The following is a 24,563-nucleotide window of genomic DNA, read 5'->3' as shown; positions in this document are numbered from 1 at the left end:
ACATCTCTTCTGTCACACCATTTGAGAGCCAACAGTGGGCTTTTTGACTTTGCCTCTGTCTCCCCCTTTTTCAGCTTTTTGAAGCATGGCATTTCTTTGCGATTCTTACGTACAGTCCCACAAGCATTGGTTTTATTTTCATGGAGGTGTTTGAATAACTGTGGACCGGTGTACCAGTTATCGCACCACAACGAATGCCCTTTGCCCAGATACTCGGTCAGCAGCGTTGTCACAACAGCTCCGGAAATTCCAAAGTTTTGGCTATCCACTATGTCTGTCCCGTCACCACAATAAATAATAAAATCTAAAATATAACCCGTCATAACGTCACACAGCACGAACATTTTGATACCGAAACGATGACGCTTCGATGGAATAAATTGTTTAAAAATAAGTCTCCCTTTAAAAACAATAATGCTCTCATCGATACAGAGATTTTGATGCGGAATCATCGTGTCTTTGAAAATTTTGCGTGTATGCTCTAAAAGTAACCTAATTTTATTTAGTCTATCTGAGGTAACACTTGTTGGATCGGAAAAATGGAGCATTTGGAGCAATAACTCATATCGGTCTCTAGGCATTGTCTGACCGAAAATGGGTGCACTTAAAAAACAATCCGTACTCCAGTGTTCTTCTAGTGACAAATGTTTGTTTCGTGTCATGAGCATTGACACCGCAAAAAATGCATATAATTCTGATACAGTTGTATCGATCCAATTATGAGAACGTGATTTTGGTCCAAGTTCTTGAGTATTATATTGATAGTGAAAAAAAATGTTTGTTTGTTGGACTACCTTCAACATTATATCACGGTTTAAAAAATGTTCAAAAAAAAGACACTCAGGCGAAGTCTCAGTCAAATCGCTGTTTGCTATGCCGGATTGAAAATCATCAAACTCATACACGATCGGGACATGGGGTCCGGATGTCCATGTTCTCAAGTGTTCAATTGGCTCTTCTGATATATCTACATCACTGAGGTCAGATGGTTCCAATTCTTCTTCAGACATTTCGTAATCGGAGTCCAATTCCTCACTTAAACCAGCCATATTGAAGTTTGAAAAAAGTTTTCAACCAAACACTCACACGATAACAAAGGTAAAATAGTCCAAAAAAATATAGTCAAAACACCTTATAACAGTTTAATACACATGAATGGAATAGTTAAAAACACATAAACAATAACACAGACAAAATATTTATAAATATTATAATAGTATTCACACAATAGATCGCGTAAAATACGTAATATTTTGTACGGAAAAACGACAAGAGCGATTCCTTGCACAGTCCTCTCACAACAGTGATATTACGCATACTGCGCAAACGCAGTAAAGTGGCGCGATGTTTCAAGCCAAAATTAAATGAGCGTAGATTGACGGCCTGTCGAAGGCATGTCAAACATCGAAGTTTTAGTATTGTAACATAATTTATTTGACAATATTATATATATGTCACCGTTGGTAATGAAATAAGGCAAATTATGGTAGAGATTTCAAAATCATGCGTCATGTATATTCTACATAATCGACCGGCGCATTTTTGCGTACAACATTGGCGACAGAAGCGCTGTAGCCCCGTAGTTTTGCGCAATTTCGCGTACTACTTTCGTGACAGAAGCGGGCGCCGGGTTAAGAGTCAAAAAAGCCTATCTTAATTTTTAACAATTTTGTGTTACGTATGGTACTGGACATTAAATGACATGTTATGTTAAGTGACAAAGAAACTTATCAAAAAATTCAATGGATAAAAGATAAATCAATACATATCTCCTGCAAACACGTTATTGTCAATGTCTGTGTAATGTAAACTTACTAGTTTTTGGGGTATCCTGTAAAGTAGAGAAAAATGAAATACATTTCATTGACTCTAAGGGGCCGTAATTATGAATCAAACACTTAAGCTATCATTAACGTCAGTCATCTCACCAGAGTGATTCTCTTGAGAGCATTGAATCTGTCTTGCTGAGCTTCAATCGTCTTTTGGAAGTCTTCATGCTTCTTCAGCAGTTCCTCCACTTGAGTAATGTTCTCTCCCACTTTTCCATCACGCAGCGTTGGTTCTCTGAAAATATAATCAATCAATATGACATCAAAAATTCATAAAACCTATTTCTAGCGATTTCGAATCAACGGGGTTTTACTGTAGATTATGAACAGCCAATTGTTAGACCCAAGGATGCAGTAGAAAAAAGGCTGGACACTGTCAACTTCGATTCCTTTGATATAAATCAAATACACGTCAAGTTTCTCCTAAAATATAATATTATATCTTCCGTACGAGGTTGCCTTTGCTAATAACTATAAGCTAAAATTGATGGGTGATTGATTACAAGTCAAAGCAATAACTACCTGTTGATGATCCAGTTATCGAGCATGTCGGCGTCTCTCTTGAAAATGAGAGTGTCTAGGTGCTGTTCATACACGGTGTGTCGGCGCGACCATGTCTCCTGTAGCAAGGCGGCCCTCATCTTCAGCGCTGCGATCTTGTCATTCAGCTCAGAAGCTAAGAAATGCTCTTCCGCAACCAGATCGTCACCTATAGATAGAAATGCGTAGAAGCGTTAGAAGAAGGCATACATCGATACTGAACATTTTTAACACGTTGGACGCTGAAGACGCACCGTGTGCGTAATCGTATACATTGGTAAGGCGCTGATTACGAGACTGGTGCGTCAGACGTTAGTATGGGTTTGTATGGTAAAAAATATTCGTCAGCGTGTTACAAATGAACACATACACATGTAGCATATCATATACGTTCATTCCAATACCTTTCGTCGACGAAATCGGGCGTTTCGCGTGGCTTCATAAAAAATCTAGATAAAGGTGCATTCACACTCTCGGTCGTAATATTATTTAGAGCTTTTTTTTATAAACTTATTTACGGTTCTTTACAAACATAAACATTGAGCAGTGAAGATAAACAACGTGAACATTTTACATTTTTTTTACTCTTTATCATTTATACATAGTCTGCTACTGTTTTTTTTATTATCAAAATGGATGGTCCTTCAAATTCTAAAAGAGCAAGGGTTGAAGATGACGATAGTGACGGTGAATCTATTGACATTGGTGATGATAGTGACTTTGAATTTGAGGTACATAGTGAATCGGAAACAGACTCAGGAAGTGATGATGGGGTGATTAGACTGGCACGGTTGCCACCCGATCGCACTTCAACATCGGGACAGGATGATTTTCAGATCAGTGAAACACCTGAATTATTACGACCATCAACTTCTGGATCCACACAATGGTCGAGTACGCGAAAACCGGCTAAAAATATACCATTTTTGGGAATACCGGGTGTAAAAATTGACATCCCAAGCAAGGATCCTGTAGATATTTTCAATGTATTATTCAATAATGACTTTTATAATTTAGTTATAAGTGAGTCAAACGCTTACGCAGTAGAGGTCTTGGCTCAATCGGAAGGAGAAAAAAGCAGAATAACTCATTGGAAAGATATTACTGAGGAAGAATTCCGTGTTTGGCTAGGGCTTTTGTTTCATATGGGCACTATCCGCATAAATAGGATAAATGATTACTGGAAAACAGATGAGCTGTTCAATCTCAAAATGTTTTCGAAGTATATGTCTAGAGATAGGTTTTTATTGATAATGCGTGCATTACATTTCAATAAGAATGTCGAAAATAGTTCTACATTGGATAAAGTAAAGCCGCTGATAGATTTTTTCAACCAACGAATGGACACTATTTATGCACCTCAAAAAAATTTATCTATTGATGAATCTCTCATGCTGTGGAGAGGCAGATTGATTATTCGTCAATACATCAAGGGTAAAAAGGCCAAATACGGGATAAAATTATACATACTGGCGGAATCGAATGGCCTGGCTTTGAAAATGATAGTTTATGGTGGCGCCGCTGACAAGGAGTTGGGTGGCAAAAATCATACAAACAAAGTGGTTTTCAAACTAATGAATGGGAAAACTGGATACGGTCATTCATTGTTCATGGACAATTTTTATAATAGCGTAGAACTAACAGAATCTATGCTAAATGAAGACACGTTTGTAACTGGAACACTGAGAAGCAACAGAAAAGAAAACTCAGTAGATGTTGCAAATAAAAAACTAAAAACGGGAGAATCGATTAGTCAATATACAGAGCACGGAGTCTGTATTACGAAGTGGAAGGATAGAAGAGAAGTTCTATCAATATCTTCAGAATTTGACGGCGAACTTACGGAAACAACAAATCGCTTCGGGAAACGGGTTACAAAACCAAAAATGATAGTGGAGTACAATAAATTTATGGGTGGCATCGACTACCATGATCAAATGATGGCATACTATCCATGTCAACGGAAGACACTTCGGTGGTATAAAAAACTCGGAATACATATTTTTCAATCAATGTTGCTAAATTCTTATTATTTATACCGAGAAACTTGTGATAAAAAAGCTACATTATATGATTTTAGGCTAGCCATTATCAAAAAATTGTTGCATTCTACCACACCGTTGAGTTCTACTCTACCATGTAAAATACATTTACCCATTTTATTAGAAAAGGGGAATAACGGGAAAAAAAAAAGAAAAAGGTGTAAATATTGTTTGGATACTCTCAATAAACGCTGTGATTCCATGTATTGCTGCCCAGATTGTTCCGGAAATCCCGGATTTTGTCTTGACCCATGTTTTAGGTTGTTCCATAAATATAAGTAGTGTGAATAATAACTTTTATAAAGCTAATTGGATATAAACATGGTGTAATTTCATTGATTTTTCTAATACATAAGTAGTTTTATATAATGTAATAAATACATCGATAATGTTCGAAAACCTATAATAATAAAAAAAAAAAATGTAATAAAATGAGTGAAAACAATGTGAATGTAAACAATGTGAATGCAAGATAAGATTAGCCTACATTGAGACGCCATCACTTCCAGCATAAAGTAAAAAATAATAAAACGTAAGTTATGTGTAATGTGTGAACGCAGCTTTAGTCGTCTTGAAATTGCTTGTTTCATCATTCTTTGACGACGTGCTGTGAGTCACGCATCCGGTAGATGCGGCGCGTGTTGTTCGCATTCTTCGAGTCAAATAGTCAACTGACGTTTTCAATTTAACACTTTTGAATATTTCATATTTTTGATAGGGTTTTCGGGTTTTGAAAATTGCCATTTTTTCAGCATCTTATAATGCTCATGATAATGTGTACGCAGTGAATGTGTTAATAGTGTGAAAAAAAATTAAAAAGTAAAGTTAAAAAGTGTTTTTCGATTATCTGGATTCATCATCCAATGGAAAATCCAATGAGATTTTATTTTCTCTCCAAGATCATTGACCACTCAACTTGGACTTTACGAAACAATAACGAAATAAAACCTCACTCGCCACACACTACCTCATACCAATAATTAATTATTGGCAACCAACCACGAAATGTCAAAATCATTTATAAAAATCAAATATTGTCTTTACCAGATTTATAGAAGCTGTTAAAGTCGTCTTGTCTTGCGTCAATTTCCGTTTTGATTTCCGCATGTCTCCCGAGCAGCTGCTCCGCTCCGGAAACATCGGCAGCCAGTTCAGGGGCAGTCACTCTGGCCAACATCTCACTCGTCCAAGCCCTAAACAAGTAATTCATCATTATTTTCACTTCTCAGATGCGAGCCCAATCATTAAAGCATGTTGTCCATTATATACACAGACAAATATATTTAGAATAATGCAACATGTACTCACATAAGTTCTCCGTATTCATCAAAGAGAGCCTGAAGTTTGCCCGCCTGCCGCAGCTTCCTTTTGCCCAGTGCAGCTCTCTCGAGGAGAATTCCGAAGGACTCTGACACTTCATCTAGTTTCACTGACACATGCTCCTTAGCATCAGGGAACGCCTGGCCGAGTCTGCAATGCACATTTTCAATTTTCACATATTATGTTTAGATGTACTCAGCCCGGTTAGCATAATTTCAAAATCACGCTATGTGATAAATTAAAAATACAACAAAATAAAATTGTTACCTATTGGCCTCAACACTGAGTTGTTCCACTTGAGACTTAACAGCAGCTGTATCGGCTTCCAAAGAGTCGTGTTTCTTCACCAAGTACTGAAATTATCAAACATTTGATTGAAGTTCTGTCTCTTCTTCTAATCTGTAGTTATATTATTACCTATTAAATTCAAAGGTTACAACAAATCTGTGTTCAATAAAACTATATTCTACAATTAATATTTTGTTTTGACAGTTATTAGGGCCTTATATGCATAGTCTTCCTTATTTAAATTGTTGGGTTTGTGAGTTATATAGCTAAATTTGGGGCGCATAAGACATCACAGAGCACGCTGCATATAAAGAATGGCCTACAGGATCTTTTTTCAAATCTAAATCGCAGAGGCTGTACTCAAACCTACTCAAACAAAAATTTAAAAAATCCCATGTTGCTTATTGTTTAGCTTTAACTTTACAATGCATAGGGTTGATAATTAGTTGGTTTTGAATAACATCAACACCTTTGTATTTGACTCTTAGTAATCAATTATTTTCCTAACCTGAATAGCGTGAAGATCATGGTTTCCACCGTAGCCGGGTTCAGAACCAAGCGCCGAATCTTTCTCTGCGATCCATGATATCGTCTCGTCGGCAGTTCTGTCAAAGATGTGTACTTGACGTGCACCAGCTAACGCCTATTAAAATAAAAATTATTAAGCAATGTATTTTTATCAAGCGAATGCTGCCAAACCTAGAAATATTTCTTTTATAAAGAAATTAAAAGTTTTCACATCATACCTCTTGTCTGGCATTGGCGAGGTCCCGGAGATCATCCCAGAGTGCTCTGGTGTCAGCGACATGCTTCTTAACCCTCTCCGCTTCGGGGGTTCGCTCTTCTATCAGTCGTTCACCAGCTTCTGCGATGCCTTCTACTCGACCTTCGTTAGCTGTTGAGAATAATTTGCTTTAAACTGGCTATGCTCTGAGATTTCTCTTAGGTTTATGTACAGTTTCACCTTATATTTACAATGCATAAAGAAAATCACATGTGTATATTACCTAAACAACTTAGGAACCCAAACTCTGATTAAAATTTAACGAAAGTCCATTTTGAAATGGTTGATTGTTATTTTTTACCTATCAATCCAGCGATGAAATTATCAAAGGCCTGAATAAGGATTTCGACATGTTCCACATCCATTCCGTAATCTTCAGAGGCGGCCACCGTCGTCTGGTCGTTGATCCATTCATGGACTTCTTCACATTCTCGGACAAAACTAGAAGAAACAACAAAAAGTCGAGTTAATGTGATAAATTTATGAAACCGGTTTTCCAAAAAACATTAATAAAAAAAAATTGGTGAGGTTTTGAAAAGGTATTCATGTCCAACCTGAAATATTTGTCACTGTCCTGCAACCTCTGCTGCCTCTTCGCTCCGAGCAATGTCAGTTGATGGAGTGCTTTCCTCAGCGCGTCGGCTCGGGCGGCGGCCTCTTCTCCGCCTTCAGCTTTACGAGCCGCTAACGCCGCTCCCAGGGTCTCCAAGCGAGAGGCCGTTTGCTTTTCGAACGTAGCAATCTAAAACAACACAAAGTTTTCATATCATACAAGCAACTGACCAAACACTAAGCCCATCATAATGAATGCAAGTATGGGATAGAGGAATTTCTAAAATGTAACATGATGTTTTCACTGATGAGTAGATGTAAACAATCCATACACTTAATAACTAAAATAATAGAAAAGATGCAATTTTAGTGGAAATGAAAAATTACTTTTTTCAAAACCATTATAATGGAGCTCTACCACATAAACGCCAATTCAATTAATAATGAAAACAATCTACATACGGTTTTTGGGCAAAATAAAGCATTATTTAGATGGTAACACAATTGGTTGAAGATAACACGTGTATAAATTTTAATAAGAATTTTTTTTTCATGCCGAAAAACTGAATCAACACGTTTGCATGCAAAGTAAAATACAAATTTAGAGCTATGTATCCATAGTCTATAAATTGTGGATAAATTAGATAATATTCACTTTCTAGGAAAGGCGTTTTGAAATAGGGAATGTTACCTCTCGTTGCACAGCTTCTAGCCTTCGCTGAAGAGCTCTGACAGAGTCCTCATCACGGCCATATTCTGTGCTCGCCAGCAGCGGTTGTCTCTCTGCAATCCAAGCCTCAGCTTCTGCTGCTTCACCCAAGAACTAAGTAAAATTACAAGAATAACACAGTCAGTTTCGTCTCTATTTAAATTTTAGTAAATAACCACAAGCTGTAGAAATCCAGGATATTTTATTTTTTTCTTCTCCCTAAAGGAACATAATATTATTGTGTACCATGCATGGTGTTGCCCGACTGACAATCACCTGCTGTCGGTTCTTGCTCCTTTCAAGTCATACCAGCATCCTTTGAATACCAAAATATCATTTTTAGAAGAGAATGTAATCCTCCCACAAAGTACTTATTGCTTTCAAAAAATAATACTTGCAATCGTTGAATGATAATATTGATTCCAAACTTACGATATGCAAATCAACAGCATCCTGCAGCCTCAACCTTCGATTGGCGGCTTGCTCCTTCAACAGTCGGAGAGCGTCCTGTAACTCAGCAGCTTGCTGTTCCAAGCGAGAACCGGCAAAGTGACCGCGTAGTTGCATCTGCGCCGCGCGAGCCGAAAGACCACCAATCACTGGCTCCCTGCAAACCAAACAAATTAATAAAATCAAAATGAAATAAAATATTTGTTCCTAACATGAAGTAGTAAAAATGTCACATTTGCCAACCCCTGAAATATTATTTATGCTGGAAGTTTTGACGAATTTTTAGATGTTGAGAAATGTATTTAGAGATTGAAAAAAATTACCTCGAAAGAAGTTCAGCTTCCAAAGCGGTGTGTTTCTTCTGAGCACTCTGAGCATGCGTGAGGGAGTGTGAATTGTTGGTGGGGGCGGAAGAGAGCGGTGCCCTTTCCTTGAGCCACCTCAGTTCTTCACTGGCGTCCCGGCTCCACCTTTGGAGCTCAGCCGCGTCTTCCAGATTGTCTCGTCGGATCTGCATCGGTTCTTGCAGTTGGCGATAGCTTTGAAAAAAACGTTTACATTTCAATAATTTGGATAAATTAGTATTATACAGGAGCATGTTGAAATTAATAAATGACACAATTCTGAAAAAGTCTGAAAAGATCGTCAAATTTGAAAGTCATAATAGTAAGCCGTAAGTAAGTTAAGTAAGTAAGTAGTCATAGTAATAACATAATATGGAAATTACCTGGCGAGAGCCGCATCGACCTTCTGTTTGATATCATCAGCCATGAAGTGTTTGGCGGCGGTGAGATGCTCGGCGGTCTCTCTGAGCTGGGTGGCCTCTTCACCTCTCTGCGTGACCTCCTGCTCGAGGCGGGAATGTCGGGCCAGCAAAGCAGCCACGGACGCCAGATCTTTGCCGTGATCTTCGCTCTGCAGCTGAGCTTCCACATCGTCAGCCCAAGCCTTGAAGTCATCGAGGCCTCGGAGGAACACTCTGGCCTGGTAAGCGGCGGCCAGCTTCTCTCGCCTTTCGGCAGCGGCCGCCAGCAACGCTCTCCACTCGCCCTCCAAACCGCCTGTGTGCTCCGATATTTCAGTCGCGGCGTAATGTTCAGATTCTGCAAGAATGCAAATCATGAGACATCAATTGCATAATACGAGAATTGTTTATTTAAAAAGTTCCATCAATATTCAAAAGATTTCAAGATGGTATGGAGAATTGTATGTGCATAACGCCATAGATTAGAGTTACGGGTCAATGGGTTTAATACAGAAAAAAACTAAAAAGGTATTGGGTCCAATACAAACAGTAAATCTGTTTTGTTATGTATTTCTAAATTAGAAAGAAACAAAATGTTATATTAGGTAGAAAACATGACTACATATTTCAATAATATCTATATAAATTTATGTACATTTAGCATGGCGGATGAACTCAATTGGATTGGTAAAAAATTCCAGCACAAATATACTAACTTATGAGTTCTTCTCCATTGGTAACGACATTGTGGATGCGTTCTTGGTTAGCTGACAGCTCTGATTCAAAAGCGGCATGGCGTTGGATTTTGCTCTGAAGATTGGAAAGATCCCTGAAACGATTATGAAAAATATTAATGAACTGTACATATCAATACATTTTTTTGCATATTGATATAAATATTAAACCATAAAAAAATTATAGAAACAATGTAAAAAAATCAAATTAAGATTCCTACCATTGCAATTGAATAATTCACATGGAAAGAAAAAGGAACTTAACGGAATTACTACTGTTGAAATAAACAAACATCACACTGTATATAAATATAAGTGAGTGGTGAATAGTGGTGTTTACTTGTAGTTGTGATCGTTGACTTGCTGACCCTTGAGCGCCAGCCATTCATGTTCGTGGTACAGGTCTCTGAGGAAGAGCTGCAGCTGTCTGGACTGCTGCAGGAGCACACCGCGAACCTTCGAAGCTTCCTACAATACCAATAATATATGCATATAGATAGACAATTAAGTTAATAACACATCTTCCCCTTATCTCTCTCTTGACAGAATCTGGGTAACAACACGCCTATTTATAGTTCATCGAGGTTGGTTGCTGCATGATAAAATTCATGAGAATTTTCTATGTTTTATTGTAGTTAACTTTTCCAATCATACAGTTTAAGAAATCTAGACCAACTTTCACCATTTAAATTGGAGTTAGCAACAGTCATCAGTTGTCATGAAATCATATTTTTAAATAAGGTAAAATCCTAAATAGAAGTTGAATGTAGATTAACATTTTTGCTTATAAGTGAGGAACACAAAGAATGGAAGTTAAATTATTTTTTTTTTTTACGAGGAATCATTATTAATCATTCGACTAGATTTTTGACAGCACCAGAGACATGCATGCTCTGCCTACTAGGTTTCTGACCAAGAATCAAATACCTTGAGTTTATTGAGTCGTGTTGAGACAACCGCCGTTCTCCTCTCGATGTAATCTCGGTCTCGGTGTCCTTCGCTCAACAAATCCTCAGCAAATCGACCGAGTTCTTCGGCTTTCCCCGCTTGGGCTATCACCAATTTTTCAAACTCGGCGTGTTTCCTTATCAACGCTTCCACAGCTGTAAGCACAAAGAAGAAACATTTCTCACAATGATTATAATTCATTTGACCCAATTAGTCAAGAATGATATTACCTACTGAAAAATTATAAAAATTAAAACTTCATTGAAGTATTCCATTCCTACAGTCAAGCTTTCGATAACATTTTTTCGAATACAGGTGATATGTAGCAATAGTAAAAATACAATGTGATCAATAATATTATCGGTACTAGTCGGTTATCGTGGATACAGCGGCAAACACATTTTGAAAATAGCTGATATACTGAGTTATTTGTTAGGATAACCTAACCTAACGTAACATAGCCTAAACTAACCCAAACTAACAAATAATCCAGTATATCGGCTATTTTTAAAATGTGTTTGCCACTGTATCTAGGATAAACGTATAGAACCATATTATCTTAATGAAATGGTTTTCTCCCAAAAAGTGTTCTAATTTTACAACATTATATAGTATGTACACTGATACTATAAAAATTAAATATTTGGAGGCAACGCTTTAATTTCATATAAATATACACATTACCATAAAATTACCATTAGCATTTTTTTGCAATCTAGTGATTTAGTCTTTTTCTAGTGATTTGCAATCACTAATAGAATAACCATTTGTTACTAACTTCAAAAAAGCTCTTTTCACACGAAATATAATCAAATCATTAATAACTATTGATTAAAGAATCAACATCATTCCGAAATACTGAAAGTTAAAAGTTGACCGTACCAGGCAATGAATCTCCAAGATCGTCGTTATTAAGGAAAGCTTCCTTGGCAGCCAACCAGTCTTCCGTTTGACGGACTTGCTCCTTGAACATCTGAAGTTGATGGGCCTAACAAACAACACAAACAAATCAGTAAAAACAATAAAAACAGGCGAAGGAAAGTATTTTATGAACAAATATTAATTGATGTTAAATAAAGTGGAGTCTTACCTCTGTCAAATGTCCCTTCCTCTGGTCCCAGGCTCCGTGAAGTTCTGTTGCAAGCTCAGCCAATTTTTTGGGTCTGGCTTGATTGTCTTCACCTTCCGGAAGTGGCAATTTTTGAGCTTCAGATTTCAGACCCACAATACTGCTTTGACGGTTATCGATTTCGGCCTATAAAAACAGTAAGATTCCATTACTTGGAGACACATTTTTGACATGTGTACATACTGAGTATGAAAAAGTTACCAAAGCATAAAATTATTATAGATGAGATTAGATATTATGGTAATTGTAATAGGTAGGTAAACATTGTAATAAGGAAATATTAATACTGCTTAATGTACTGACCTTCCTCTCATGATGCAGTTCCAAGAGTGCTTCGGCATCGGTGACACTTGCTGGAGGCTCGCTGCTCTCCAGTTTCTTGACTGTTTCACTCACCCAAACTTCCAAGTCCTGTATTACAAAATATTTTATGTGAACGATATTCAAAAATTACACAAAAAAAAATGTTATGACACAAGCCAACAATAAAATTTAAGTTTTACGAGAGGGACAGTTTAATAAAATTATTTATTCACTCCCAGCATAAAACCCAGTTAATACGAAATCGACAGTATGGAAAATCAAAAAAAAAATCAATTACGAAATACAAAATGTATGGCAAAAAAATGATAAAACTTGAAAGAAAGGTTTTGTTTGATTGCAATTTTGTAAAAAATATTTTTGTTTCAGATTAACCAGTGTCGAATATTATGGTTAATTATTTATCCAATTAGTGGAAATTTGCTATATACTTACAGATTTAATGAATTTTAGCAAATACATATTTAGATTTATGACGAATTTTGAATTCACCGTGTTCGTATTAACGGTGTTTTACTGTTGTGATAATAAATATATGTAAGGGATGAAATTGAATTTTACTATAAAAGTAATATTCGTACTCGCATCGGAACAATAACAAAATGTCGCTTAATTATGGTATAAAGAAAATAACCTTAAGATCAACATCGAACTTGTGAACGGTGTGGGCATTGTCCAGAAGTTGTTTTCTCTGGTCCAACAGATGTTGCAGATGTTGCCAAGCAGTCTCTAACTCTTCAAGATGTGCTCGAATAGCCTTTGCGTTAGCAGGGTATCTATATAATTAAAAAATGAACATTGTAATCATCAATGTACGATTGATTGTATCAACACAGAATAGGCAACAACGCATCATATTATTATCAAAGTATTTACAGTTTCAGGTTACAATTGAATGTGAATTAAAGACTTTTTTTAGAGAATTTTTGCTTACTTTTTCGAAAGTCGATCGGCTTCTTTCTTGTGCAGGTCCATCTTGGCTTTGAGGGCGCTAGAGTCACGATGCAGAGCGTCTCTTCGAATGCGAAGTCTTTCCACATCACGCAGGTCACGGCCTGTCTCCACGCCGCTCAGAAGGGCTGCTTTTTCGGCTGTCCTTTCTATAGTTTCTTGGACATCCCTAACAATAAAAACATATTGATTATTATCCAACCGATTCCAATCATATTTGAATATAATTTGTATGCCTCAGTATCGTTACCTGTTGTATTGATGGATTTCTAAAGCCGCAGCCAAGTTGTCTCTGTACTGTTGGAGAGCGCCACTTAACGCCTTCCATTTGCTGAGGAAGGCATCACGGCGCTGAGCCACAGCGGGACCTGATGTGGGACCCTGGAGAATAACATTTCATCATTATAAATCTTCAATCCCGATGGCTAAAACAGGAGCATTATCAATTAGTAAAATATTAATGCAGCATGAGGCAGCATTAATTAAGGGGGGACATGCTCGTCGAAGGTCAAAATTGAGTTTTTATTGTATTTTCAAACCATGATCCTGGACACTTCTTAAACGTTGTAGATAATCTATTTATATAATTTTGAAGCCTTATTATCCTTCATAGTTATTTTAAACATTTGATGACTGCATAAAGTATTTTTGTTACATAAAATAGTATTCTTTTAAACCTCTCGCTCTAATGTTTTAGAATATAGTCATATTTCGGTACATAACTGTGCAGTGGTGTTAAGATTTTTTACGTTTATTAATTTTTAAACGCATTTATGAAACCATTAGTATAATTTATTACGAGATAATTTTTGTAAAATATTCACGATAAAAAAATATATTGATAATCTCTGTGATCCCAAATTTGACAAGAATTAGGCATTTTATTATTCAAAAAATCGGCAAGATTAACACATTTGAAGATGATTCTAAAGATACTTATTATAAGCTATGTCTTTGACCATTCAAGTGTGATAAACATCTTATGAATAATGATTGCTTTATAATAATTATTGACCTAAGAATAAGGTAGTGTTTTTTTGAAATACGCCATTTCTTTTGTCATTCCCCAGTGGTTAAGCTACAACATACGGCCGTAGCCATAAATTGACAAACTATAATTAAAGTAGGGAGTAAAATTATGTTAACGCGCGTGTTTGAACATGTACCTAACCGAATTTTTTTTTATTTTTTTTTAAACGGTACATGTTCAAACACGCGCGTCAATATCATTTTACTCCCTACTTCAATTATAGTTTGTCAATTTATGGCTACGGCCGTATGTTGTAGCTTAGCCACTGGGGAATGACAAAAGAAATGGCGTATTTCAAAAAAACACTACCTTATTCTTAGGTCAATAATTATTATAAAGCAATCATTATTCATAAGATGTTTATCACACTTGAATGGTCAAAAACATAGCTGATAATAAGTATCTTTAGAATCATCTTCAAATGTGTTAATCTTGCCGATTTTTTGAATAATAAAATGCCTAATTCTTGTCAAATTTGGGATCACAGAGATTATCAATATATTTTTTTATCGTGAATATTTTACAAAAAGTATCTCGTAATAAATTATACTAATGGTTTCATAAATGCGTTTAAAAATTAATAAACGTAAAAAATCTTAACACCACTGCACAGTTATGTACCGAAATATGACTATATTCTAAAACATTAGAGCGAGAGGTTTAAAAGAATACTATTTTATGTAACAAAAATACTTTATGCAGTCATCAAATGTTTAAAATAACTATAAAGGATAATAAGGCTTCAAAATTATATAAATAGATTATCTACAACATTTAAGGAGTGTCCAGGATCATGGTTTGAAAATACAATAAAAACTCAATTTTGACCTACGACGAGCATGAAAAAAATTATCAGTAGAGTTAACTAATAAAAAACTCAAATGAAGTTGACTTTGTGTTGACTCTGAAGATGTGTTACTGACAGAAACGTTCCTTGTCACAACTTATTATGTATGTTTCCTGAATGCATTGTCCATAAATCCACGTGGTGGCAACACAGTGCTCAATGCCAACATTAGATTTTCTTGCGTATATTGGAAACATCTAGTTAACCTTAATTTTATAAAGGATGTATGGATGTCAGAATGTTGACATTAACATGTCATACATGGCAGTGGGGTAAACATGATAATTATTATCTAATATGAATTATTGTAAACTCATTTTATGCTAACCTGTTGCAACAGCTTGTCAGCTAACGCGCAAATGGTTTTGATTTGTTTGTCGTCAACTCGCATGTCACTGTCAAGGTCGTCCAGTTTCCTCAGCAGAGAGCTGCAGTGCTCGTAATCTTTTCCGGTATCTGCAGCTTGGACCTACAAATAAAACCATTGTCAATACCACTGACACTAATTTATCTGTTCTGTCGATTTCCAAGACGAGGTGCCAATTCTAATTACATACTATATAATTTCGATGTAACTTACCATCATTTCTTTGACTCTTATCCACGCCTCGATCTTATCAAGTTGATTATTGAACTCCAACATATCTTGGGCTTCTTCCAATCCACGACCTTAATGAAACAAAAAAAAATTAGTACTCATTCATCCAATTCATGAAGTCCAGTATTTTATTGACAGACGAATGAAAACATGATTGAATTGCATAACACAAGGTTATCTTTTCTAAGCATCCCACAAAATAATTGTTGAGACGATCCCATGATCATGAGCACCAAATGTCAAATGCATAGTCATATTTAAGCGGCCGTTTTACGCCGTTAAAGCGCTGACTTAGTGGTAGTGAGAAAATTAAGCATCGGGTTTATAATAACAACGTTTAAGTTAGATGACGACATCGCTGCATTTGGACACAAATCATTAATATTACTCAATGACTACAACAGTAATACGATAAAAATCTGAAATGCAGTTGAGTGGATAATGAAATAAAATCAATATAAAAGATGCAAACCTCTTTCGTCCACCTTCCTCAGCAGATCGTCCCAAGCTTCCTTGAGTTGATTGGCCGCGATGGTAGCGGTTTTGGTTCCCTTGCCAGCCTTCTCGTCTAGGACTTTCGCTTTCTGGCTCAGCTCCTTGACCCGGCCACCGTTGGCAGCCAACTCAGCCTGGTAAGCTTGGTGTTTCTGTAGCTTTTTGATCTTGTCTTCTAGGTTGGTCACCTCGCCACCTTTTAGACACATTTAATTCATAAATACAAAATGTACAATCATTTTAAGTCTGTAGAAATAATAATTGCAGTAATCAATATTAGTTCTGGATCAATGGAATTGAAATGTACCTTGATCCGCTTCTAGCTTCTTGCTCTTGTCTTGGATCCAGTACTGTGTCTCCGCAACGTCTCTCGTGAACTGAGCATGCAGCAGGGCATCAGCCAAGGCTTCGCGTCTTATCAGACACAATTCACGCACCTGAACAAAAATAGTAACCGTTACCATTTTGTGTGGAAGTAAACTTAAATTAAAGAATTTTTTTCATTATTCATTAGATCATTGTTTTGGAAATATAAAATTAGTATTGTCACCTTCTTTCGCTTGTTATTGACTCTGCTGAGTTCCTCAGAGATGGCGTTGCTATCGGGATGGTTCTGCTGCAAAAGTTTTTCACCGTGACTATTGAGGGCAATCACCTTCTCGTCCTGAAATTTAATATTAAAATACGTCAAAAAAAATTCAATAACTTCTCCTTCAACGGAACCTCAGTTCAAATCTAACATTGATCCATTTAATAGTAATACTTCTTACAGCTAAATCTCTCTCTGAACCACCACAGTCAAGGTTTTGCTCTATTTTACAGTATTTGTTTTGAATATTATATTTTAAAATGATAACATGGCTACACTGTCAATACTGCACTGTCAATGTTACCTGAGTGTTTAGGAGCCTCTCAAAAGCTTCATGTTTCTTCAGTTGAGCGTCGACCTCTTCCACACTGCTGGTTGGAGAAATATCTGTTGAACCTGATGAGAAATAATTGAACATTCATCATTATTTTTTATTCAATTATTTGGTGTTAAACTGGTGGAAATATGTACTTACATAAAACATAAAAATAAATTAATGTTCATGATTTTTATATCATTTATATACCATGAGATCACATATTGTGACTTTCAGCTTAAGTTTGATGTTGGTCAAAGTTTAACAAATTTAGTTAGGAGACAATCAATATCGATGAATGTTGGTTGCAGTATTATAACCACAAATTACAGAATATTATAAGAGTCGAGTTGACAAAGACAAAGATGGCGACTCACCTAGGGCAGCTTCGTGAGCATGACACAGATGCATCAGCTGTTTGGCGTCTCGCAAGAAGAACTGTAAGTCGATTAGCTGGTCGAGGGAAACTTGGCGTGCTTGCCACGCGTTATGGAGACGTTGGCGCTCTTCCAGAAGTGCACTGCATTTCTCATCCACTTCCTGTAGAGAATTTATAAAAAATAAGACATCGTGAATGGTGGAAGGGTTAATAATATTAATAATTCATCTTGAGTTTTATAGATTTCATAAAGAATTGCAGCATTCATTCATCATCAGATAGATTCCCATCTCTAATAACCAATGTATGTCTCAACTGATTTCAAAGGCTTTTAAAATAAATATGAGGCGTTGATTCACCGCCGATTGATCTGCTAGGAATGATAAAATTAAAATGAAAGTGTACCTGTGCTGATCTATGCCCGGTCTGAACCATGGCACGTCCCATGTCCACAACAGCCTTGAATGACCCTTCTCGAGCTTCCACTTCTGCCTTTGTGGCTTCGTGGTCGGCCTTGAGAGCGGCGGCAGCAGCCACATCTCTCGCTCGCACTTCCGCCATCATTCCGTTGCGCAGACTGCTCGACCATGATGTTAAATCTCGAACCTGAACAACAAACAATAAACAAAAAAATGTAGAACCTTATTTAAAAATAGCTTAATGTATTTACTTAAGATTTCCCAACTGTCATCAATTCAAAATTGGTAAAGCAGTGAAATATCTTTATTAGCACATTCAAGATTCTCATTTTAATTATGTCAATTAATATTATGAATATTTTTGTGTCAAAAAGTTTTTTATAGTCTCTGTACTTATGTTTGGAACAAGTGGACAGTAGGGACAAACCTGGGCCAAGAACTTGTGCAAGTCACAAGCTGCGTGAAGATGCTCCTTGTGATCAGCAGCAGCCGTTCGGAGGCGGTCCCAGCCATCGGCCAGTGCTTGCTGCTGTCGGGCAATGTGATTCGCATTTCCACCGGGGTACAGTTGTTGGAGTCTCACAGCGTCTTCCGTTAACACCTGCTCACAATAACAATGATATAAAAATTCATTCTCATTAAGCTTTTTGTATTGCTAAATATTTGATATTAAAGCTGACAAAAAGTCTATGTAACAGTTGAAGAGAGAGGTGAGGTTAGAATAGGTTAGGTTACATATTATGAATAAATAAATTAGATACATTTTACTATTTATAGAATGTAACCATTCAATAGTATATTCCCACATACAAATTACATGAAACAATAGCAAAAACACACACATTGTAGGCAACACCTATCTAAATGAGGCCATATCTGAGCAAATAAAAAAATATGGTATATTTCAGAATTTAACAAAATATAAGATTACTGCTTTCCTTTCTTAAAAATAAAGCCTCAAACCATTGATATACAACTGGATGAATCATATGCTTCTTAAAATGACGCCCGATTTTCAGCGACTCGGCCAGTGTTAAAACTTACTGTTTTAATATCAGCGGACTTAACTCGATAGAAGCTCACTTAATATTTGTCTTGAAAACAACCTGGCAATAATTATGAGTAAGCCCGATCTAGCTTGCATCTTACTCTAAGTAATAGTCAGCGCATGACAACTTGCTCTGTCCGCTCAGACAGAATTTTTGGTAGCTTGCAAGCTTTGGGTTGCAGACACCCTTAGGGTCACTATTTCAAGAACGCAAATTTAGTTTTACAGCCAGGGCAATACGGGTGAAATTCGGGAATCCATGTTAACGGTCTTAACGCATTATACCTACAAGAAAATATTATAAGACGATATTCGTAATATCTTCTTTTGTGGTACATTTTTAAAATGACACTTGTATGGGAACTCCTCATCTAGTAGTATATCAATGCCTCAAACCCACATCATATATTGTTTTTGATAAGACGTGTTGTGCAACCTCAATAATTTGAAAGAATAATGGCAACTTGGGAATATTAACATCGACACGAATGAATGTTATATCGGGTGTTGCAATTTTGCAGTTAATAATGGATTGCTAAATAATATCTATAATAACAATCAACTAAAAATATGCATTTAAAATTTAATAGATCAGATTCAAAGATAGCTTTCCTATCATTTGAACATGAACACATTGATTCAATGAGAAATCACAAAACGCAAGCATAAAATAACTACGAGCAATTACCTGAAGCTGAGTTTCGAGTGCCAGAAGGTCATTTTCCAAGCCTTCGTGTCTTCTGAGCAAAGCCAGAGCGTGGTTGAGGTCTCTCGGAGGCTGCGGTCTCTCTGGCAGCTGTGCGCGCTTGTCCTGAACGCGGCCCAGTGCTTCGGCAGCGTCCCGGTGGAATCGGTGAATGTCTGCGGCGGCTCCCAATCGCTGGGCTCGCCCGCCCATCTGCTCCACCAGCCGTTGCCATGATTCACTGCAATTTTAAATATTGCTGTTAAAAATTGAGGCATTGACATGATTTAGATATAATTCAATATGTATTTACTTCAAACTTTGTATAAACTAATTAAATATTTGTCCGGATTCCTTTTAAACAAATCCAACAAGTTTTGTTGAATATTAAATTGAATTAACAGTATTATGAGAATGATAAGCTTATACATAATTGACAGCCAATAGATAAAAACAGCTTTCGGCGTTTCTTTGAACACAATGAATAAATACATAACAATGGATTAGTACACAGATACTGTATCTCCAGTATTTACCAAAATTAAGTTATTATACAAACGCCTGACTGCATCATGTTGCTGTAAAAATATTGTACAACCAAATTGAACAATTTCTCCTTTATTTTTTATCGACTCAAAACATACAACATCTGCGCACTAACCCAACAAGCAGTAATTTTGTTATCAATATGGCGACCAGCAAAACGTTTCAACAAAAACCAAATATATGAGTATACAGTATCACAGTGGTCAGTGGCGCGTTTACGGACTTGATTTTGAGGCACCTCCTCATGAATTTTTTTTTAATAAAAAACATAAATTGTATGTACATACCAGTGGCGAAGGGTGGAGGTAGGCTGTTAAGATTCGCTATAAATAGTGCACACTAAACTTTGTTAGTCATATGTATTTGTTTTTATTGAACTAATACTACAATTTACACATGGTGTTAGTTAGTTTTTAAAAATCAATTAAACCCTGCCTAAGCGAAAGCTTAATAGTTTTGGTCTAATTTGGGCGATACGACAAAATTGTGCACACTTTTTCATTCATAGTTATTTGTTTTCGTTGGATTAAAAATACATATTACACATATTGTTGGTTCATTTTTTTATTTCATTATGCCCTGGCTAAACCAAACTATAATAAATAAAAAATATTATTCTATCTATAAAATATTCTAAGTTACGTATGATTTAATTGCATAATTTTAGATATTTTATAGATAGACATATATTTTTTGACTATTATCTATTATGGCTTGGTTTCTCATGGTTTAATTGAATTTTAAAAACTAACCAACACTTTCTGTAAATTGTAGTCTTATTTCAATGAAAACAAATATGTATGTCTGAAAAAGTTTAATGTGCACTATTTACGGCGGATCTTAACAGCCTACCTCCACCCTTCGCCACTGGTACATACATAGTTAAAAATAACATTGTAACTCTTCCCTATCTTATTATTATTAAAAATTGCAGTGATGACACATAATAATATTGGTGGTTTATATGTTTGTGCAAAAGTACATATCTGTTGGAGTGGTTTTGTTATAAGCCCTTTTGATATTAGTTGCATGAATATTGTGGTGCTTTGTGCATCTAATATTTTATACAAAATTTGTGAGAACTGTCTTTGATTTGAGATTTGTCTGAGATTTTTGATATAATTTTATTCAACGAATAATTATTTTATTAAATTATTAGCAAGTGCACATTTAACTAAAAATTTGAAATGATCCGGGCGTCGGTTAGTAATTAGGACAATTAATGACACTTTAATTTAAAACACAAAAAACGATAGTCAGCATTAACGCAATTTGATAAGCATTTCATGAAAGAACTACGTCGTCGTAATTAAATAGGACACCCATAGCTTGGTTAAAGTACAATGGCGCGAATCCAGTAATTACAGGTTATCCCGATGTCATCGTATTTTTTCAAGAAAATTTTTTTCTAGTACTTCGGTGTATATCTGAGGTGTTTTCAAATTATGTATATTCAATAATTATTGTATTACTGGTTGGAACTGTTTTAGGCAGCCTTTTACGAATTTATTGCATCGATGTTTCTGGAAAAATAAGCATTGCTTTTACTGCAACCAATATGATGAAAGATTTTACTTGAACAACCTTTTCCTAATCTTTACAGTCTGTGTTTTAGCCAAATAGACTTTTTCAGTCACAATGTACATTTTCTTTACTAAAAAAGCCCTTTGATGATAAAAAATTAACAATATCAAACATCGATCTCAAAGATGTTTTCTTCCTTCCCGATTATATAGTGGACAATCTTCAATTGCCTTCGGTGACAATTATTAATTTGTAGTAACCACATGGATAAGACAATAAATATTTACATTACATTATAAACTGTCACAGCACATTTTTTAATGACAATGAATTGTTATTGAAACAAATAATGACTTTGGGCCTGATGCATAGAATGTCAACATTATGTAAAACCAACTAATTATGATCCCAATGCATGGCAACATCTTAATTAAGCCGAAACTATATTTACTAGATTTCAGTTAATCAACGAAATTGTATTTTCAATGCATTAGACACGTTGAAGCTAGACATAAACATGGACAAATGAAACATGAAGTAGACGGCACAACTCAAAAAGAACGGGTCTGTCTGAACATTTTTTTGAGTTACCGCAGAGCTTTGTGGAGGACAGAGACTTCAGCCGTCACATCGGAAGTGTTCTTTTGCTCCTCAGTCAGCTTGCTGTCTTTTCTGTGCATTTTCAAGTACAACCATATTGTGTAGATATAAAATAGTATAAAATAATAATAATAATATATTATAGTCTGTACATGAATGCACTGTGTTTTATATTATAGTTGTGATAGTATATAATAAAATTATAAAAAATATAAGTGATTTTATTAGAAAAAAAATGCACTAATATTTGTGAGGGGAAAAATTTGTTTCCATTATAAAACAGATTCGTAATATTACAAGATTGAGCTGTTTCATTTGGATTTTTAAACCTTTTTATTAAAGATAATAATATGTCGCTTGGCATGCAATTTGGTTTTTGTCGTACTGCATACCAAACGACAATAAATAAAAAATAATATATAATCAAAATAATAATATAAGTAAAAAAAAAATGGTTTAAGTCAACATGGTTGACAGTGGAAGATAATAAATCAGTTTTATAAACTAACCCGAGTTGTTCCTGTCTTTTTTCAATGTCAGGAATGTAGGGACTGTCTGGGGCAACCAGCTTTCTCGCCAATTCCTCGCATTGATTGAATCTCTCCGCACCGGATTCCACACGGTGACGCAGCTCTTCGAATTTGGACCGCAGGATCTGGAAATGCACATTATAATTTGATTTTCACATTCACCACAGAAAATTTAGATTGCAATGGCAACTGCAGGTGATAACTTGATTGAGAGAAGATAGAAGCCAGCGTAACTAGTACGAAACTAATGATGAGAAATAGATTAACGTTGATAATATATAAAATTTGAACAATGTTCACGCTAATCATTGACACTCACTTGTCGACTACGATGTCTGAGCGATTACCGCATCTTATTACGGCAAATTCACATATTGTTTTTCAATGAATGTTTCGACCACAGTATGGACCTAGTAGGTTGAGCAAGTAACCAACATCTACTTCTCGTAAAACCAAAAATCTGTTAATACAACCTCTACTCTGTGAGTATTTTATGATCTTCTAAGGATCGAACAGTAAAAAAAAACATTGACACTGATTTAAGGGAATCTTGATGAGTGTACTCACCAGAAGATGTTCATAGTCCTGGCCGTAGTCTTCACTGGAAGCAGCAGCCATTTGCTCTTGAATCCATTGTTCCAATTCACTGCTCTCCGATAAGTATTCGTGTCTAAAAACAAAGCGAATTTAATAAACTTAGTAATCAACTTCTTTTAATAATGACAGGAAAAACCTCAAGTGTAGGAAACCTGTCTAACATTGAATTGTTGCTATCATACTAATAAAGTAATGTGACTTTTCGTTTGAAAAAGAAAATAGAACGAAAGTTAACCTGCACATGCTCTCAACGAGAGCCCTCTGTCTGAGAGCGGCCAACTTCTGCAGGGCAGCCAACGATTGGGTGAGTTGCGAAGTTCTTTCCAACATGGCCGCCGAGTCTTTGTTTCCGGCAGCAGCCGCAGCTTGGGCGGTGTGGCCCATTTCTGACACAATGGCGGAGTATGTATCCAATTCTAGCTCGATTGCCTGAAATAGTAACGATTTGTCAGTGGATCCATTTTGTCAACAGGTTAGTACTTCTACTTAGTGGCGCATAACCAGCGGCCCTCCACACCATTTGTTGCAGCCATTGACTACGAAATATTAAGCAAATATTTTCAAAAAAAAAGTCAAGAGGAGGAATTAACATCTATCTATACATAATTATATATAGTGCTATTTCAATTGATTTACTGACAACTAGCTTTATTGTGATAACACTTTTTTTCCGGAAAAGAGCTCAAAAATCACCACTAGATAATGAAAATGATGAAATGAAGGACAGACCTTGTGTCTAGTGAGCAATTGCATGGCATGGTCTCTGTCCCGGCCATAGTCAGTGGATGCCAAAGCAGCTCCTCTATCGGCCAGCCATGACTCCACATCGAGGGCGTCTTGCAAGAACTGCTGGGTCTTCAGAGACTGTTCCAGGCGGCTTGCGCGTCCGGCACCTGCTGCTTCCAATTTTGCCCACGCCTCTTCCAACTCCTCGCACAGCTTGGCGACCTGAAATTTTCGATTATATATTTATTTGGTTCAACAATCCCTACTATATCAAGATTATCAAGAGTAACTA

General features: G+C 36.1%; 1 protein-coding gene across 5 annotated transcripts in view; it reads right to left on the bottom strand.

Moving 5' to 3' along the window:
• Positions 1-24,563, bottom strand: part of kst (spectrin beta chain, non-erythrocytic 5 kst) — a 130,147-nt gene that overhangs the window by 18,447 nt on the left and 87,137 nt on the right. For 3 of the 5 annotated variants that reach the window (XM_085954075.1, XM_085954076.1, XM_085954078.1), the window contains 37 exons: positions 24,275-24,493; positions 23,781-23,974; positions 23,516-23,618; positions 22,928-23,073; positions 22,410-22,490; positions 19,752-19,989; positions 18,443-18,616; positions 18,002-18,202; positions 17,595-17,757; positions 17,206-17,297; positions 16,863-16,976; positions 16,620-16,749; positions 16,290-16,508; positions 15,800-15,888; positions 15,548-15,688; positions 13,593-13,723; positions 13,326-13,511; positions 13,026-13,167; positions 12,374-12,481; positions 12,032-12,196; positions 11,824-11,929; positions 10,921-11,096; positions 10,334-10,461; positions 9,976-10,088; positions 9,242-9,617; positions 8,838-9,053; positions 8,497-8,671; positions 8,047-8,178; positions 7,358-7,545; positions 7,105-7,244; positions 6,766-6,914; positions 6,528-6,662; positions 5,999-6,084; positions 5,720-5,881; positions 5,456-5,604; positions 2,352-2,538; positions 1,929-2,064 (listed from right to left, as the gene is read on the bottom strand). In XM_085954075.1, the coding sequence (XP_085810201.1) occupies positions 1,929-2,064; positions 2,352-2,538; positions 5,456-5,604; positions 5,720-5,881; positions 5,999-6,084; positions 6,528-6,662; positions 6,766-6,914; positions 7,105-7,244; positions 7,358-7,545; positions 8,047-8,178; positions 8,497-8,671; positions 8,838-9,053; positions 9,242-9,617; positions 9,976-10,088; positions 10,334-10,461; positions 10,921-11,096; positions 11,824-11,929; positions 12,032-12,196; positions 12,374-12,481; positions 13,026-13,167; positions 13,326-13,511; positions 13,593-13,723; positions 15,548-15,688; positions 15,800-15,888; positions 16,290-16,508; positions 16,620-16,749; positions 16,863-16,976; positions 17,206-17,297; positions 17,595-17,757; positions 18,002-18,202; positions 18,443-18,616; positions 19,752-19,989; positions 22,410-22,490; positions 22,928-23,073; positions 23,516-23,618; positions 23,781-23,974; positions 24,275-24,493 (5,790 nt within the window). The remainder of the gene's footprint in view (positions 1-1,928; positions 2,065-2,351; positions 2,539-5,455; positions 5,605-5,719; positions 5,882-5,998; positions 6,085-6,527; positions 6,663-6,765; positions 6,915-7,104; positions 7,245-7,357; positions 7,546-8,046; positions 8,179-8,496; positions 8,672-8,837; positions 9,054-9,241; positions 9,618-9,975; positions 10,089-10,333; positions 10,462-10,920; positions 11,097-11,823; positions 11,930-12,031; positions 12,197-12,373; positions 12,482-13,025; positions 13,168-13,325; positions 13,512-13,592; positions 13,724-15,547; positions 15,689-15,799; positions 15,889-16,289; positions 16,509-16,619; positions 16,750-16,862; positions 16,977-17,205; positions 17,298-17,594; positions 17,758-18,001; positions 18,203-18,442; positions 18,617-19,751; positions 19,990-22,409; positions 22,491-22,927; positions 23,074-23,515; positions 23,619-23,780; positions 23,975-24,274; positions 24,494-24,563) is intronic. The other 2 variants (XM_085954077.1, XM_085954079.1) reach the window with 1 other exon arrangement.

Source organism: Rhyacophila brunnea, unplaced genomic scaffold, assembly GCF_057557595.1.
Source record: "Rhyacophila brunnea isolate RB1 unplaced genomic scaffold, BYU_Rbru_1.0 scaffold_4, whole genome shotgun sequence".
NCBI classification, from domain to species: Eukaryota; Metazoa; Arthropoda; class Insecta; order Trichoptera; family Rhyacophilidae; genus Rhyacophila; species Rhyacophila brunnea.
Note: the sequence above shows the minus strand (reverse complement) of the source record. Positions and strands in the feature narration are given on the sequence as shown.